Source organism: Lutjanus erythropterus, chromosome 9, assembly GCF_056507025.1.
Source record: "Lutjanus erythropterus isolate fLutEry1 chromosome 9, fLutEry1.hap2, whole genome shotgun sequence".
Taxonomy (NCBI): domain Eukaryota; kingdom Metazoa; phylum Chordata; class Actinopteri; order Lutjaniformes; family Lutjanidae; genus Lutjanus; species Lutjanus erythropterus.
Genome location: NC_139325.1, coordinates 27,771,685 through 27,789,677, shown reverse-complemented (window position 1 = coordinate 27,789,677; position 17,993 = coordinate 27,771,685). Strand labels below are relative to the sequence as shown.

Here is a 17,993-nt window from a genome sequence, read left to right as displayed (position 1 = left end):
GTGCATACAGTGTCTATCCTTTATGTAAATCTACCAGCATGCATGCATCAGCCTAAAAGACAGCACATAAACAAGCACATGAGCATGTACATAAATAAGTAGGAGGGTTGTGATACACTGATACTGACGGTAAATATGATATTTAAAAAAATAAAATACTGATATCATGCAAAAAAAAAAAAAAAAAAAAATACAGTGCCTCTTTAACATACTGTATGGTCTTAAATATTTTTCATTTCTTTCTGTTCTCACTTTGTCTCCCTTTCCGAATTGCACTTTTAACAGTTATGGTTACACACCCTCTCTCCACTCATATTTTGAGTAATTCAATAGCTACAAAAGAGATAAAACACATAAAAAACAAAGTTAAGGATGAATTTGACTGATGACTTGTTTTATTTTTAATATATCACAACAATGTTATTGTGAGCATCACAATAATGGCATAGGGAAAACCTGATATCATGACAGCCTTAAAACACACAGATTTTTAAGCATCATTTATGTTACAAAAGCATTTCTTTTCAAAACAGTTTACATAATAAGTACTAAGTGATGGTATTATTACAGTGCAAATCTACCAATATTAAGAACTGTTCAGATAAAGGACGGCCAAGACTCAGTATGAAAAAATAAATTTATTAACAAAACAAACTCTTTCTCTCCTCAGTATCTACGATGTTGAAGATTAGATATCGTCCTCTTTAATGCATTGACGCAACGCCCACAATTCAGTTCTAGCTGGGGACCTGTGTTACATGTTTCCTGTCTCTCTACACTCAGAACAACAACAACAAAAAAAAGAGGAGATATGAATAAATTACCATCAAAACCTTAACCAAGCTTTTTAACAGACTAAATTTTATCATAAACCATAATTGCAGCAGATCTGAAAAGGCAGTGGTATATGACATTAAATGACAGACCTATTTTGTAATTCAGGTATGAAGACTTGTTGGGTAATTTTAATACAAAGTACCTGCAAAGACAGTTTATTTGTTTGTATGTTTTTTTTTAATGGATACCTTCTTCCTTGTTGATACAAACAAACAAACAAACAAACAAAAAACAATCAGCACTACGACAGTTTCATTTTCTTTTAATGTACTGTGAAAAGTGGCTATGTTTAGAGTTTCCCCATGTTGTAAGGACATTACAAATAAAGAGGAACAAGGCAATATTCAAAAAGTTGAGGCAGATATGCAAATAGCATGTGTGAATCTTGTGAGCCAAGCTGCAGAGTCTTGATTTTTTTTTCTTTCCCCCTCCTTTAAGAGGAACTCTGCGTGCAAAATGTCTGATATGGTGTTTCAAGTGCTATTTTCGGCTCATATCCTCTCACACCACGATTTCCTGCCTGTTTGACAGCAGACCTTGTAGTTTTCTGGGGGGTTTCTACACCACTATATATGTCAGTTTGTTTCAAATGCAAAGTAATTGAACTTGGACTAGAAGAAGCTACCAATAGTTTTAACTGCTCCAGTTCTCTAAAATATGCTTTATAGAAGAAGATTCACTCAGCAAGCTCAGATTTTCTCATCTGTAACTGTAAGCTGTCAACATCTGGGTGCAGTGACTCCCTGCTGTCACACTGAGGCTGCCAGGCAACCAACTGGCTGCACATAGTTACCCCCCACTGTCCTAAAAACACAAATTATACTTTTTACAAGCTTTAGAGGAGGTGTAAGGCACATTTTCTCAACTTTTCACAGAGATTGGTTAGCTTTTCTTTATGCTTAACTAAGCTAAGTGTCTCCATACTCAATGGACCAGTGTTTAGGATTTAGCGGCGTCTACTGGTGAGCTGGCAGATCACTAAAACTCACCTCACTCTCCCCTTCCAAGCATGTGAACCTACAGTGAAGGACTGTACATAGAGCTGGGGTTTGGTTTGTTCGCACTGGTCTACTATATAAACATGTCAGCGCAGCATGGTGGCTTCTGTGAAAGAGGAACTGCACCCTCTGTAGATATTAACAGCTCGTCCTACAGTAACGAAAACACAAGTCTTATTTGCAGGTGATTATAACCAGAAGAAAACATGTGGATATTATTAACATTAACATTTCTACAATTTTCTGCCAATAGGTCCTTCTAAACACACTGGACCTTTAATGCAAAGACCTCTGAGGTCTCTGATGAAGGAAGAGACTAAGTGATTATCCCAAAATGTCTAACTACTAAATTGCTTTAATACTATATGAACACTGCATGAATTTAAATCACACACAAATAAAGACACAATAACATTTTATTCCAAAGACCCAAATTTCCCTACTAGCTATGAAACATCCTTATAGATTCTTAAATTATCCTCTATTATTGTGATTTCAGCTCTCTAGTTTCAATATATGGATTAAACTAATTTGTTTGAATTGCTGTATACATTTGTTAATACAACATTATACAGTGTATGTATAATGTCACCAAAACCTGTTTGCACACTAAAGCTGCCTTCAGATAATTAAAACTTCCCCTTTGGCGCACCACGAGGTAAGACACAGAGACTCGCAAACTCAAAGCGCAGCGCTGTATGTCATGTCTGCCTGGCATACATAAACAGCTAAGCTTGCTTTAGCATTGGACTAAGCCAGGAATCTGCAACCTGCAGCTCCGGAGCTGCGCGTAGCTCTTTTTCTCCTCTGTCTCCCTGTGGCTTTGACAAAAAAAAAAATATGTGGAAAAGAATAACTGCATTTATAATTGTTTATGACCAAAAGTAATTCTTACATTCTAATTACAAAATACACAATTTTTTACCCCCAAATATTTAGTCAACTAAAAGCCTACATTTATGGCTCAACACCTTTTCCTCTCAATTTTGCCAGTGACTCGCCTTGAGTCTCCCTATAACAGCTATAGATGGCAAGTCCAAAAACGTGAAATAAAAAGTCTCAAATAGACAAATCAACAGTTGTGGCTTCAGTACAAGTTTTTGTCTTTTTTTGGCTATAAATGCCTCTTTTGAGAGGAAAAGTTCATAACTTACTATTTACTAACTACATTACAAATCTGGCACCAGGATCTGACTGCTGACATTTTGCCAGTCATTACTTTCCCTGGCAAGATCATTGTATGATTTTAATGTTGTGTTATAGGACAAATCACAATGTTTGTTAACCATAACTTTGTTTAGAAAACCCCTGCGTCACGCACATATAATTAAAGGGCAGCAACATGTTAAAAGTTTTCTTTTTTCATGTTATTTACATCTCATTCATCTAAAATACGTTTTCTGCTCTCACTAAAGGTCACTAATGCCCTGCTGGGCCACAGAATGAAGAAAATTACAGCTTGAGTTCACTCAAAACTATATATAATATTCTGTAATGTTATATTCAGACTGAATGAGGTGGTGTACCTTTCACAGCTTCTGCACCTTGAAGTGATTCTCCAACAGATTTGTACCTTTTCTTTGTGCTATAGTCTTTTGAGTATATTTTGAATGTTCAAAAAGGTCATAGGAAGTTACCATTGTTGCTGCAACAGAGATCATTCACCAAATGACTTGTACTACAGTTAATAAGTGTTGTCTCTAACCTCTGAGGCTGACCACAGACTCAGTTTGGCTTTTGAAATCTGTTGCAGAAACCACACACAAGATGGCAAAAAGCCATCACATCAGAACTAATTTCAGGGGTAACGTTAGCCTTAAACAACTGAGCAATGCTGTCCTCAAATCTCATCCATTACATCCTTCACAGTAGCATAAAGCGCCACATCCTCACCTTCCTCCTCATCTGGTACACAATGTTTTGTCTCCTCATCCTCCCCTATCATCTTCTCTTCCTCCTCACCCTCTCCATCTTGTCTCTCCCCTACTTTCTCTTTTTTAATTTCAGCGTACTCTGTCTCTGGGGTCCCTTGTGTCGTCCCTGCCTCTGCTGGACCCTGTCTTGTTATCAGGGAGAAATCAAGGTTGGAGTACTCCACATCCGGTTTCCCAGCCAACATGGCTTCTCCTGCTTCAGCTGCCTCTTGGTCGATGGCCTGATCATCTTCCTCTGCGCGATCAGCGTCTATCTGTCAGGTACAACACAAATAGTAGCAGTCATTCACCAGCTGCTATAACAGCAACATTAGCAATCCTGATAAGATGCTTGCATCATCTCAAATGGCTCATTTCAGCATGAGGAAGCATTGATTCTACTGAAAAGCTCCGCCTTACTGCTTATACAGTGTCTTTTTCAATATTACCACTAAGTGTCACTGAAATCCTTCACATGAGGGCTTTCACTGATGTATATGACCAGCTTTAAATATAAATACCAGTGGATTCTCTTGACTTGTCACCATCTCCAGAGTCTCAGCCAGATCTCCATAGGTCTTCTGTTTTTTTCTGAGGAAAAATGTTTTTTTTAAATAGAAACAATAATTAAAATACATTCATATTTGAAAGGACCACTGCAGCAGTTTAGAATGTTTTTGTCCACTTCTTCCATGACTATGCACTTTTCATTAATGTTATGAGTTTGATCATGATATGTTATCTCGATTTGTTGGACAATGACGCAAGCAATAAAATTATTATGCTTTTTTCTGACTCACATGTAATCTCTGCTGTGAGATCTTGAACAGCAGAGATATGTACTTGTGGCTAAGAGCAAGTTTTGCTCGGTCACTGCAGCAGCACAGACCTACGGGAAGTGGTTACTTACAGCTGTAACTTTAAAGCTACTTAACAAACGTCAAACTAGGAGCTTATAGGCCTACAACACTGTGATATACCTGAGTACAAAACGCTATTTATTGTTGTTAATACTTGCTTTTAGTCACAGTATTCTTTTAACCGGCAGCAGCACACATTTGAGCTCATGCCTCAAAGATTTGCTGTAGTGTAAAGTTATTTGCGCAAAGAAATCTGGATAAAAAAACTAAAATGGACACTGTGAAAGATAAGCAAACTTAGCATGCTGTAAACTGTTTGGGTGGAAACCATGATACAGAGGTGTGGCACGGGAATATAATTTTATGGATAAACGTTTTCACTCATCATTGGATTGCTGACCAAAGAATCGATGTATTGATCAAGATGGACGGTTACACCCCTAAATGGTAATCATTTTCCAAAGCAGGCGATACAATTTTAAATATGTTAGATTTAGAAATTAACACTAAATAGGAACAGAGCCTGGAATTCAGATAAACAAATAAAGTCTAAACAATAATTAAAAATAAGTGTACCTGTGGCATTTTCTCACCAAACAGCAAATAACTGCTGAAAGAAGAGCTCCAATCAAAAACGCAATGATAATTTCCAGCCGTGTCATAATTCCCAACAGTTTCTTCTCTTGACCTGGAATCATTTGGAAAATATGGTTTAAAAAAATCACAGCACATTTACTTTTTACGGATATCCTGTACAGTTTGGTTAAAGGTTGTCCAAATACAATTTAGATTGGAGATTAGAGAAGAGATTTTAAGGTTAGCAGTTACCTTCTTCTTTATGTTCTGCTTTGTTGATGATCAAGTCCTGTTTTACTTGTCCATTTTCATTTTTGCTGATACACTCAACAACGGTGTTATTTGTGTTTTTTACAGCCAGGACGACGGTGCTGTTGACTGTGTGTTTTGACACCGTGGTAATGACCAAGTACTCGGTGTGGCTTTCCAACAGCGGCCATTTGATGGCGGGTAAAGGAAACCCCTGACTGATACACTCACAGGTCAGAACCTCCAACTGATTTATGCATCCAGAGCTCTTTAGGATCTTTGGATACACTGCAAAAAAGGCAGAGCCACAAAATCAAATAAAGTTAACAGTAAGCATTTAGTAGAGTAGGGAGAACATGGAAATAATTTTCCTTTATATAGAGGTAGTCTACTTACAAATCACAGTTACATTTGCATACATAGTCACAGTCATGTCCAGATGTTTTGCTGTACAGATGTACTGTCCAGTATCTTCTTCTGTCATGTTAGGGATGACAAGGCTGGTTGTTGCAGTGTTGTTCTGCAGGTCAGTTTCAGTTCCCTTGTGCAGGTGTTTGTTGGACGGGACTTGGGTCCACACAACAGAAGTCGGAGGGAAACTTTCAACACTGCAGGTCAGGTTCAGAGTGTCACCGTCCTTTATAGTCTTATTTCCAGTTATTAAAGATTTCTTCATATCTGTGGGACAAAAGATTTTAACAAATTATTGGATTTTTTTCTGATATTTACAACAGAGCTTCAGTCTGAGGCTGAAAAACCAAGCCTAAGACAGTAATAAAAAGGGATTTTGAAAACATAAGATAAGAGAATTTATAACTAAAGAGATCAATTAAATCCTCTTGGTGTAGACATCATAAAATGAGCAGACTGCCCTGCATAAACTGAAAATATTAGCACTATTAGACCACTGTAGATTTAAACACAGGGGTGTGTAAAGTTATTCAGAATGAATTCACGGAGTGAATTCATAGATTTTCAACTTTCAACTATCTGATGATAAAGAATGAAACTGCAAACTGTAAGAACAGTTGTCCTGTGTACTTACATATCACTGTTACGTTTACTTCTTTCTTCAGGACGATGTTCTTATGTTTTGCTGTACAGATGTACTGTCCGGAATGTTCTGCTGTCACATTATGGACAACAAGTGTGGTCGTTCCGGCGTTGCTCTGCAGGTCAGTTCCAGATTCATCGTTCAGCTTTTTGTTGGATTTAGTCCATGTGATAGCAAATAGATGGTAACTGTTGATACTGCAGGTCAGATTCAGAGTATCACCCGCTTTTACAGTTGTAGCTCCAGAGATTTCAGGTTCCTTGATATCTTTGAGACAAAAAATATTTGAATTTATCAGATATTTGCAAGTCGTTATAATTTTAAGTCAGCGGCTTCAATCTCAGGCACTTTCTCTGGGTTAGTCTAGTCTACTCTAGACATGAGACTCCACTGTGAGGCTGAAAATCACCAGGAAAACCTTGAAAATACTCCAGTATACCTAAAAAGGGCTTACATTGGTGACTGCAAGATTCATCCAAGCAGAGGACATAAAGCATGAAATAAGACTGAACAATATACTAAGAAAAAGAAAAGTGTGATGATTTTGACAGATGCTTCTATTGCGAAAAACTGTGAGTCATGCTTTTAGTGGGAAATTAAATTTTTATGAAAAAAAGTGAAATAAGGATGTGGTTTTTGCTGGGGTCTGGAGAATATGATTTGATAGCAGGACATCTCTGTAGCATCACAAGGCTTCATTTATAATTTACGTTGTGATACATCATCAAAAACAATGCAGCTTCTGTGAACTGGATAATGCACATTGCCGTATTACAGTTGTGATAATAATTTGGTTAATTGTTTCTCCCTTGAATGACACATGAAATACGTTAAGACATTTTTAGCCCCACAATAATCTTAAAAAGAACACAATATAGTATGTTTTACTTACAAGTCACATTGAGAGTCACTGTCTCCTCTGTGGTGATGTTGTTTGAGAAACTGACCTTACAGGTGACGTTGGTGCCGTGGTGTTCAGCTGAAGCATTAAAGGTCAAAGTTGAGCTGTGTCTGTGTGTGACAGCAGTCAGATTCTCAGTCTTGAAAGCAGTGATGCTTTCGTTCTCTCCTGCTCCTCTCCACATCCACGTGATTTTAGGATGAGATCCTGAGCAGAGACCAGGAGCAGTGCAGGTCAGTGTGGCCTGCTGTCCCTCTGTCAGAGAAGGACTCGTCACTGTGGGCTTCTGGGTCAGACCTAAACAGGGAGCAATGATACAGTAGAAAGAAAATCAGGGTGACGAAATCAATTAATAGAATCATTTGAGCAAAAATGAATGTTATGTTCACTTCAAGTAGATCTAATATAGTAATCTACTCTACTACATATGTAATAGAGATTACTCTATTGCATATGTAGAATTTTCTGTGGTTCTTCATACCTTTTACATTGATAGTTGCTCTGTGAGGTGTAAATTCTGCCATTGTTATATTTGATATTAACAGCTGATACAATCCATTCTTACCTTTAACAGAGACTGTTACTCTTTCAGAGAATGTTAATCCATCTTCCTTCCCATCTTGTTTGATTCCATTAACTCTGAACTTATATGATCCAGAGTCTGACTCAGTGAGGTCATTGATGATGATGCTGCAGTTTCTCTGACTCAGATCAGGCTCCAACAGTGACACTCGTCCGTTAAACGCAGACTGAGCATTTGGGCTGGTGTTGTTCAAGAGCAGTACTATGTCAGAATCAGTACAGTTGTCTTCACAATGGTACCAAACACTTTCCAAAGGAAAGCCAGGATCACTAGAATTACAGGGTATCACAACACAGAGTCCAGCCTCCGCTGTTATTTCTGATGTTTTCCTGGCAGAGGCAACTGTTAATACAAATGCGAGAAAAGAGACAGTTAGGAACAAGGGATGTATACATATTGATAAAACATCAGAACTGCCAGTGAAGAGACCACTTTTGAGGGGGATGTACGATACCTTTCCTTATTTTCTGTCACATATATTATGTTACACACTTTAACATACATACTGTATATATATATTAATAATGAGGCAAAAGTGGAAGTAGCGAAATGCTCAGGTTTAATGCTCTGAATGCACAGTAACCATTTCCTTTTTTTTTTTGACGACTTGACGTGACTGGCTGATGTTTGCACGTTGTGATTTCTTTGCGTGGTCACCCACTCTGAGCACAGCACAGCATACACCGAACGTCCATTTGCTTGCTTGCTATCTTTGTCCAACCAGTCTGCTCTGAATTATGTTTGTGTTCAGTATGACTCTCAGAAAGTCCTTTGTCAGTTGTAAAGGTGTTTCATATTTACTTGTATTCTCTTGTTGCTAATGTAGCTAACTGCTACTGCAAATTAGTCAGGCACTGTTTGAGCTCCTAGTCCGTAAAGTATCAGCTATGTGGAGCTTACTAGCAGTTAGTGGCTTAAGTAGCTAACCACTAACATCAAGTAAAGCTCTGTCAGGAAACTTCATAAGTCACCCAATGTTAAGGCAAAGCAGCCAGAGGACATGAAAGAGAAAACCAGATAATATTTCTTACAGAAAATATGCTCCAGTTATAAAGTTGCAGGTTGCTATAGCAATATGTATATAGTTTTGCACGGACAGACCAATCTCTGAGCTAACTAACCAACTAGCAGCCACTAACAACATGTACATATGTCTGGCAATCAGAAGTCACTGTAGCATAAATCGCTAAAAGCTGAGGCAGAGCAGCCAGAGGACATCACAGGGAAGATCAGAAAAAAAATTGTCAGTGACATATAATCTAGTTTCTAAATCTAAAACAGTACGGTGATCAGTGAGGCCTGGCAATCTACACTCCACTGGAGATTGTGGTTGCAGAGCGGAGCTCAGGACAATTTTGCCAGAAGCAAAATCAAGCAATATTGTACTGAAACTTTTAAATTATTGTATTTTTAACCAAAATTACCATACATACAGAAACAACCTGGGAAGGGGCCTGGATACTACATCAAAACATTACACATGAACACCATATTACACAGAGGCTACATCATCGTACCCATCAAAATAAAAGTCCCAGACACTGTCACTGCTCTACCAGCTGCTTGATCAGTGCAGTGCGGATGTGATTGCTCTCAAATAAGGTTTTGTTACAGGTTTATTGATAGTATATTGTACAGTTGTTAAAATTACAGTACAGTACAAACACAATAATTATCGCACATTTGGCAACACTGGTTCACGAGCATGGGTCCTCGGCAGGTACCCAAGAAGTCGGCCAATTAGAGGAAAGCAGGTTTTTAGGGAGAGGGGGTCTTAAAGAGACAGGAACTAGAACGGTTTGTGTCGGACAGAGGATGCATTGAGGAGCTGCATAAAGGGCCAATATAAGATAAATAAGGATGTTTTTGAAGTGTGAATCATGCAGAGCTACTCTTGTGGAGTCCCAGAATAAAAATATAGAGCTGGAATTTAGCATAATAGATCCCCTTTAATGAAAGGTAATAACTTTTCTGGAACTTTGATGAATCTTTGAAAGACCAGACAATACAGCAGCATGTGAGCTGTAAATCTGTTTCCTGATGCATGAGGCTGATATAATTATGATGTTAGGTTCCTCTCTGATTACAAATATTGACAGAAAATTAAGCATTTAAGCAAAATAACTGCTGTTCAGGTTTTTACGGATTTGTCTTTGGTACTTAACATTATTATTTTACATTAGTCATTCATTCAGTTTTTTAGGCTAAACAGCTAAGTGTTGTGGGTCATGAGTGCTTTAGCACGCTAAGCTAAATTTAAGAGACAAAAAAAGACATTATCAGTGCAAAAAGATTCGTAACAAGACTGCAGTAAAACTGCACACTATACCTGTATTGACACTGCTGCTTCTCACGGCGAAGAGCACAGTTGCCCAGATGAGAACAGACATCCTAATGTGATGATGGAGACAGTCTGTCTCCCCCTGTGCAGGACAAAACGTTGTCTCTCAGAAGTGCAAAAACCTCATACAAAATGGGCAATAAATATCCAGAAAGCATGGCTGATCAAACTGGACCAGAAACAGCTCCACACCTGACAGCACAGACATGACAGACAGGAAGCTGCATATTCACTTCTGCACTTATGTGAATAAATTTGACTGCCGCTTTCCCCTGGGGACTGATTTGAGCTCCTGATGACAGCTCATCAACAGCTTGACACGTTCACATTTTAAAAAATAAGGTAAATGTTTTACCGGTGTGATGTCCCCCAGTCTCTTCCGTCCACAGTGATGTCTTCAGTGTGACTCTGCTCTAAACTGACTCTTCCTCTTATCACTTTTCTACCTCTTCCCTCTTTGTGCAAAAGCATAGTGCAGAGTATTGTTTCTCTTATTGTGAGACTGCCTCAACTCCATGCAGTTAAAATATAGTCTCCCTTTATACTTCATGTATATTTTGGGGAATTCGTACATGCAACACTAAGTAATAACATAATAATGAGAAGGAAACCTTTTCTGTTGTGTGTTTGTTGTTTCCATGACAGAACTAATAGAAAACATTTAGAAAGGGGAAGTTTATGGCGGTTGCAGAAAAGGTTTCTGGTCATCTTGAGAAACAAATGGTGATTGGTCTTTAGTTTTGGTAATATCGGCAGTGCTAGTTGAGTAATGGTGGTATTCTTGTGTGAGAAAACTGTTTTTGTCACTTATGAATGCATTAAACACCCATAGAATGTCTGCTTCCATCCCATTTCTCAAATTTAACTTTAGCCTCTTCAAAAGCACTTCTGTTTTTTTATATGGTGTAATATCTGTAAGGTGCTGTTCTCATCAGTCACTGAGTATTCAGTCATGCACTTCCTTATACGGCATCACTGTACAGCATTTTCAGCGTGTCTGATGAGTTCCTGTTGCACGACTGTACTGTAACTATCTTCAGTAAATAAGCTGCGGTTCTATTTAAATGAGCTGCTATACTGAACAGTGTGTCAGGGGTTGAGAAGATTTTGTGGTCATTGGAAGTTCATAGCTGATACAAAGTCCTACAAAAAAAAACTCACTCCTAGGACTGAGAGTCTGGTTGGTTCCTGACACACATTTTAAAAAGGGAAGTAATCTGTTATCTGTTAAATACATAAAGCAACTAGCCCTGGCCTGGAGAGTAGTTCTGAAATTTGAGGAAGAAAATATATAATATAATGGAGGAAGGAAGTGCTGCATGGCTGTGATGGCTGATCTAACAGGTGCTCTTTAGTGGGGAAGATGTACGAATGTACAAAAACCACAAAAAGATCCAGGGTGTCTTGTTTAATATTAATAATAAACAAAATGTGTAATATTGAGGAAGAATTTCTGGATCTTGTCTTTTTGTAAAATACTATTTTATTACTTTTTTTGATTATTTCCTCTCTTTTCACATTGAAAACCATGTGAATTCATGCAAATTCAAGTCAAGGTGGTGGGTACAGTGAATCTCTGAGATGAAAATGAAAGAATAACTACTAGGGAAATTTATTTAGTTCACATGGTCAGTGTTTATTTATGCACAAAGCAAAAACACCAGCCTGAAGGACAGAGCTGCTCTGAGGCAAACCAAACATGTGAGTACTAGGGATCCTGCATGTTAGTGCAAATTTACCACCACCGAGAGGTACCAAAGTGGGAAGTTTTTACATCAGCGGTATGCTCTGAGCAAAGCATTTTATAATTTGCCTCGTTCACTGATTCATGTTCACCCATTCGCATTCACCAGTGGCATCAATGACCACGCAAAGAACTGGTCTAACCACTGGGAGCTATTTAAGACTCAGTGTCTTCCAGGGTTCAAACAGTCAACCCTCCAATTTCTGGACGACCCCGACCAGCTCTACAGTACCTCCTGAGACACAGACACACACTTTAAATAAAGGCAAAGAAATGGCTAAATAAAAATAAAAGAAATGGCTTTAAATAAAGGTTTAAAACAAATACACTTTAAATATACATTATACTTCATATATACAAAAGACACATCTGATCCAGCTTTATTTAAATGTAATTTCTAATTAATTGTATTTATTATTGTCTGATGAAAAGCTTAACTGGCACATAAAGCTGCTTATTCTACCTGATGCAGTGTGAATAAACTCTGTAAGACTCAGAAGCTTGTTTGAACAAAAACACAAAATGTAAAAATATTTCATTGACACATGATATCTAAAGATGAATTTCTGCACTTTATGAATCTGCCTCTTGAACTCGTTCACTATCCCAGGGGTCTCAAACTCAAATTGACTTGGGTCCACTGACTGTATTGTCATCTCATAGGAGGGCCACTTCAATGTTGAAGTACTCCAAAAGGAACAATATTTCTAAAAATTTACTTTTTGTTTTACATTACCAACATATTTTGGCTGTACCTAACAAAAATGCAATTAGCCACTTCTGTTTGTTTTCATACATTAGTTAGTCGTGTATAGGTCACAAACTCAGCAACTCTCCTGTCACTTTCAAATTGGTCATTAATACTCCTGATAAAAATGGCTGGCTAAGCATTGTCCATTGAATCTTTATATGTAACTGATAATAATGGCAGAAATGGGCTCCAGGCCAGCAGTTTGAGACCCCCATCCCATCCTCTGTTAAATGGAGCCTTTTGCTTCTTGTTTCACAGTATGATTTAATAAATAAATCATAAATTGATCATTTATCCTCAAGTGACTCCAAGCTACACAGTCCTTTAAATTTCAGCCATTATTTCATTCAAATTAGAATACACTGCCATGTCCTCCCCTTCCTCCTTTTCTGCAGACAAAGACTGTTTTGTCTCATCTTCCCCTGTCATCACTACCTCCTCTTCTTCGTTGCCCTCCAACATTTCACCGCCATTGTCTTCTCTGTCCTCTTTCTTAATTTCAGTGTACTCCGTCTCTGTGGTCTGTTGCGTATCCTCTGCACTTGTCCTGTTGCACCAGGAGAAGTCGATGTTGGAGTATTCCACCTCTTTTGGGACCACATCACTGTCAGGAACCAACCGCCCGTCAGGCTCAGCTCCTTCATCAGCAATCTCTTGGTTATGGATCCCATCACTTTCTGCTGATTGACCAGCATCCATCTGTCAGGTAAAATAAAGAAAGCATGTGTCATTTGCCAGCTGTTCCAAGCCAAACAACAGTAGATAAACTATGCATAAAATATCTCCAGTGACATTTTCAGCCATCACTAAACATAAAAAATGACAGACTATGAATAATTTGCAGGATTTGCCAGCTTCCTCCCAATCATCTTTTCTTTACATTTACTGCCAACAAATTTCCAAGTCACTTCAGAATCTATTTTTGTCTGATCCTCCAGGCTGCAAATACTTTTTTACTTTGTAATTGTACCCTACAATTTGCAAATCAGCTTGAAAGGACTTGAAAATTGAGATATTGTTGGTAATCCAGTAAAATTTTGCAGACTTTTGCATATAATGCAGTGTAGTCTTCTCAAATCATTGTCTATCATTCTATACAATAAGAAAACCCTGACTGAAAGTCTCTGTGAGATGATTTTCACGCTGTACTTAAATAGAAAAAAAAAAAACCAGAAGTGCATGGTCATCACAAAGGTAATATTTTAGCTAAAAATGCTGTTAACATAAATACCAGTGGAACCACTTGGGCAGTCGCCATCTCCAGGGTCTCAACCACATTTTCAGAGCTCTTCTGTTTTTTTCTGGGGGAGAAAATTAATGAAGAACAAGCTATTAATAAGCAAGGATTAATGAATTCACATCACTCTAAAACATTTTTAAAAGCACCACACACGTGATTTTGAGTGTTTCAGCACACAATAGATAACCCTTCACGTAATTTCTTTTGATTTTTGAGTATGTTCTTCCTACTTATCCATGATGACTGAATTTTATGTATTGATTAAATATAAGCCAACATCATTCAGGTGGCCCAGCAGCTCAGCAGCGGTTCCTCTACAGTCAAACATCAACAAAGCCTGTCTGTGTTCTGTTATCTGTCATCATACTAGTTTACCCTCAAAGGCATGAAGATTACACAAATTGGATGTTCTAATTTATCTTTATATCTCAATGTGTTTGTCTTATTAGGTGTGTTGGCCTCAATGTCAAATTCAAGCAAGTTCTTACTCTCTTTTCTGCCCCACATGTATGAAAACACTGAAAAATGTTAGACCTTGGAAAATGATCAGCATTAATGTAAAATGCATAAATTCTGCTAAAAACATTGGTGTGGTCCTTTATGACTGATCATTCTGTAAGGAATAATGAATAGTGAACAGGTCATTGTTGTGAAATAAATCCTGACAGGATGATGCAGGAGCCTGATGCAAAGCTCATTACATGGTAACTTGCAAAAACATAAAAAGATTGGCACACATTTATTTGACACAAAATATTAATTTAAAAATAATTTGATGGCTTTGTTTCACAATAGTGACCGGTTTGTTGCACATTATGCTGCTTGTAGCATGATTATGTACCCAAAAAACAGGAATGTGACATAAAATATAAAATGATTTTTGAGTCTATGATCAAATCTGTGTCCATAGCATCGACCTGTTCTTTATAATAACGATCTGCTATACAGATAAAACAGACCTTAGAGTAATACACCTATCAGAATAGAGTATTTAACAAAACCATGTAATAAACATTTTTGATGTCAGAAAGAACGTTAACAAACTTTAAAGTGTACCTGCAGCATTTTCTGGCCAAACAGCAGACTGTTGCTGACAGAAGAATCCCAGTGAGAAACGCAATAATGAGTTTTGGGTCCTGCACGGATAGTGACAATTTCTCAAGTAGGTCTGGAACAGAGAGGAACAATTTATTTTAAAAAACAGTTGCTCAGCAGTTGATCACTGCTGCTTCTTGTAAAAACATTACTTGAAAATTGAGGTAGTTGTCAACTCTTACCATGTTGTTTTGGCTCATTTTTTATGATGGTGATGTTCTTTGTTGCTTCCCTATTTTCACTGCTGCTGACACACTCAACATCAGTGTGAGCGTGGTCCTTTACAGTCAGGGTGACGGTGCTGTTCACAGAGTGCTTTGTCACTGTGGTTGTGATGGAGTACTCAGAATAGTTCTCCAACAGCGGCCATTTGATGGTGGGTAAAGGAGACGCCTCGCTGACGCACACACAGGTCAGAATCTCAGACTGAACCTCACATCTAGAGTGGACAATCTTTGGCAACACTGTAAACACACAAGCAGAATTTCAGCAAAATGCTGATAGAGTAAAATGTTAACATAAACATCATTTTCAATAATATTAGTACAGTCTGTTCAAGCTAAGCCGCTAAGATGATAGAAACATACATTTTCTTTCAAAGAAGACGAGTTCAGTCTACTTACATGTCACAGTTACTTCAGCATGTACAGTCAGGTTAGGAATCAGGTGTGTTGCTGTACAGATGTACCGTCCAGAATGTTCTGTCGTCACATTACGGATGAAAAGAGTGGCTGTTCCGGTGTCACTCTGCAGGATGATTCTGGTTTCATTTTGCAGGTTTTTGGTGGAACCAAGTTTAGTCCACGTGATAAGAGATGGACTCAAACTTTCAACACTGCAGCTCAGATTCAGATTATCTCCTACTTTCACAGACGTCATTCCTGTGACTACTGGTTTCTCTGCATCTTTAAGAAGACAAAATTTTAGACAACCTATTAGATTTATTCTGACAAAACAATTCCTTACTATTCAAAACAACTGAGTTAAATCTTACGGTGGCTGAAAAAAACTATACGGTTAGAGTGCATATGTATTGTAATATAATGAAATATAAATAAATAAATAAATGCACTGACACTCAACTTAAGAAGGCTATCTGATAATGAAGAACAAATGTAAATTTCCTTTTTAAGAGGATTAACAAAATGTTTTCACATGTTACATTAACCTTTTTCATCTGAGTATTATTCAGATGTTTTGCTGTGCAGATGTACTATCCAGAGTTAATAAGAGAAGCTGATCCATTGTGCTTTTGCACTTCATTTTTGGATTTCAAACGCAGGCTTTTGTCAAATTTAGTCCACATAATACGAGAAGCAGGGAAGCTATCGACACTGCAGATCAGATTCAGAGCATCACCCTTCTTCACAGGTGGATTTCCACTGATTTTGAACAGAACTGAAATCTGAACAGACCTAGGACATGTTTTTTAAACTTTGCAAAGTAAAAACGAAAAACACAAGAGAAGTATGATATGTTTTACTCACATGTTACATTGAGAGTCACTGTCTCCTCTGTGGTGATGCTGTTTGAGAAGCTGACCTTACAGGTGACGTTGGTGCTGTTGTGCTCAGCTGAAGCATTAAAGGTCAAAGTTGAACTGTGTCTCTGTGTGACAGCAGTCAGATTCTCAGTCTTGAAAGCAGTGATGTTTCCTGTGATGTGATAATCGTTCTCTCCTGCTCCTCTCCACATCCAGGTGATTTTAGGATCAGATCCAGAACAGAGACCAGGAGCAGTGCAGGTCAGTGTGGTCTGCTGTCCCTCTGTCAGAGGAGGAATCATCACTGTGGGCTTCTGGATCAGACCTAATGGGAGAGCAGTTCATGAGAGGAATCAAGTGTGAAGCCTGAAGGTTTACATTAACTTAAATTTAGACTAAAGTAATCAGATACTTTGTTTAACATTAATGGGACAATGATTTGGTGGGAGTAATATGAGGAACTGCTGCAGTTTCTCCTGGCTGCCCACAGAGGTTGACATAATACCAAACATTACTTCATGCTCCATTAAGACTATAAATACACCAGATATGTTGGTGCAGTTCAAAGACACAATAATGAACATTTTCAGTGTGTATTATTTATTGTGGCTCTTCATACCTTTAACAGAAACAGTTGCTTTTAGAGGGAATGTAAATCCATCTGTAACATCTTGTTTGATTCCATTAACTCTGAACTTATATGATCCAGAGTCTGACTCAGTGAGGTCATTGATGATGATGCTGCAGTTCATCTGTCTCACGTCAGGCTCCAGCAGTGATACTCGTCCTCTAAACCCAGACTGAACTTTTCTGTTGCTCTTGTAAGAGTGGAAGATCGTGTCTTCTGCATCACCACATCTTTGTTTAGATGGTTCACATTTGAACCAAACCATATGTTGGGGTGTAAAGCCAGAACCAGTAGTGAAAGAACATGGTATGACAACACAGAGTCCAGCCTCTGCTGTTATTTCTCCTTCATTAAGAGTGATACAGAATCCAGACGGACAGACTGGTTTTTCCTTCACTGAAGCTCCTGTTAATACAAACAGTGAGATTAACACAGGGACAGAGGTTATTTAAATTTTGACAATACATCATATTTAATAAATGTTGAACCAAGGCTACAGATTTTTGATATAACAGCTGTTTTCAAGACTCAGCAGCACTAAGCAGACAACACAATGGAATTTCATATTTTGTAATCCACAACATCTTTGGTAAACAAGAGTAATTTACAAAACTATAACTACTTATCCCAGAATAAGTAATCATTACATCTTTTCAAGATTATAATAAAGCTGCAAACCTTGGCCTGCATTGATCCTGCTCACAGAGAAAAGCAAAGTCACCCAGATGAGAAAAAACATT

At 38.0% G+C, this 17,993-nt stretch overlaps 2 protein-coding genes across 2 annotated transcripts; both read right to left on the bottom strand.

Moving 5' to 3' along the window:
* Nucleotides 1-2,934: 2,934 nt before the first annotated feature.
* LOC146321737 (sialic acid-binding Ig-like lectin 16) lies at nt 2,935-10,498 on the bottom strand. Its single transcript, XM_084727019.1, has 9 exons — nt 10,301-10,498; nt 7,954-8,313; nt 7,380-7,685; nt 6,479-6,754; nt 5,830-6,111; nt 5,437-5,721; nt 5,185-5,296; nt 4,270-4,339; nt 2,935-4,023 (listed from the first exon to the last, which is right to left on the bottom strand). The coding sequence occupies exons 1-9, from the start codon at nt 10,359-10,361 to the stop codon at nt 3,676-3,678; spliced, it is 2,100 nt and encodes a 699-aa protein (XP_084583145.1). The 5' UTR covers nt 10,362-10,498; the 3' UTR covers nt 2,935-3,675.
* A 2,063-nt stretch (nt 10,499-12,561) lies between these two features.
* On the bottom strand, nt 12,562-17,650 carry LOC146321736 (uncharacterized). The gene is made up of 6 exons (XM_084725730.1): nt 17,245-17,650; nt 16,630-16,950; nt 15,325-15,606; nt 15,104-15,215; nt 14,039-14,108; nt 12,562-13,506 (listed from the first exon to the last, which is right to left on the bottom strand). The coding sequence occupies exons 1-6, from the start codon at nt 17,516-17,518 to the stop codon at nt 13,132-13,134; spliced, it is 1,434 nt and encodes a 477-aa protein (XP_084581856.1). The 5' UTR covers nt 17,519-17,650; the 3' UTR covers nt 12,562-13,131.
* Between the last annotated feature and the right edge of the window lie 343 nt (nt 17,651-17,993).

What these genes read in the sequence shown, in the direction of transcription:
- LOC146321737 (XM_084727019.1), bottom strand. Translation starts at nt 10,361, where the DNA reads ATGTCTGTTCTCATCTGGGCAACTGTGCTCTTCGCCGTGAGAAGCAGC. An exon ending in AGTGACTCTCAATGTGACTT is followed by an intron (nt 6,755 to 7,379) that starts GTAAGTAAAACA and finishes TTTGTCTCAAAG; the next exon opens with ATATCAAGGAACCTGAAATC. An exon ending in TGCAAATGTAACTGTGATTT is followed by an intron (nt 5,722 to 5,829) that starts GTAAGTAGACTA and finishes CCTTTTTTGCAG; the next exon opens with TGTATCCAAAGATCCTAAAG.
- LOC146321736 (XM_084725730.1), bottom strand. Translation starts at nt 17,518, where the DNA reads ATGGTTTGGTTCAAATGTGAACCATCTAAACAAAGATGTGGTGATGCA. An exon ending in AGTGACTCTCAATGTAACAT is followed by an intron (nt 15,607 to 16,629) that starts GTGAGTAAAACA and finishes GTGTGTTTACAG; the next exon opens with TGTTGCCAAAGATTGTCCAC. An exon ending in AAATGAGCCAAAACAACATG is followed by an intron (nt 15,216 to 15,324) that starts GTAAGAGTTGAC and finishes TCTCTGTTCCAG; the next exon opens with ACCTACTTGAGAAATTGTCA.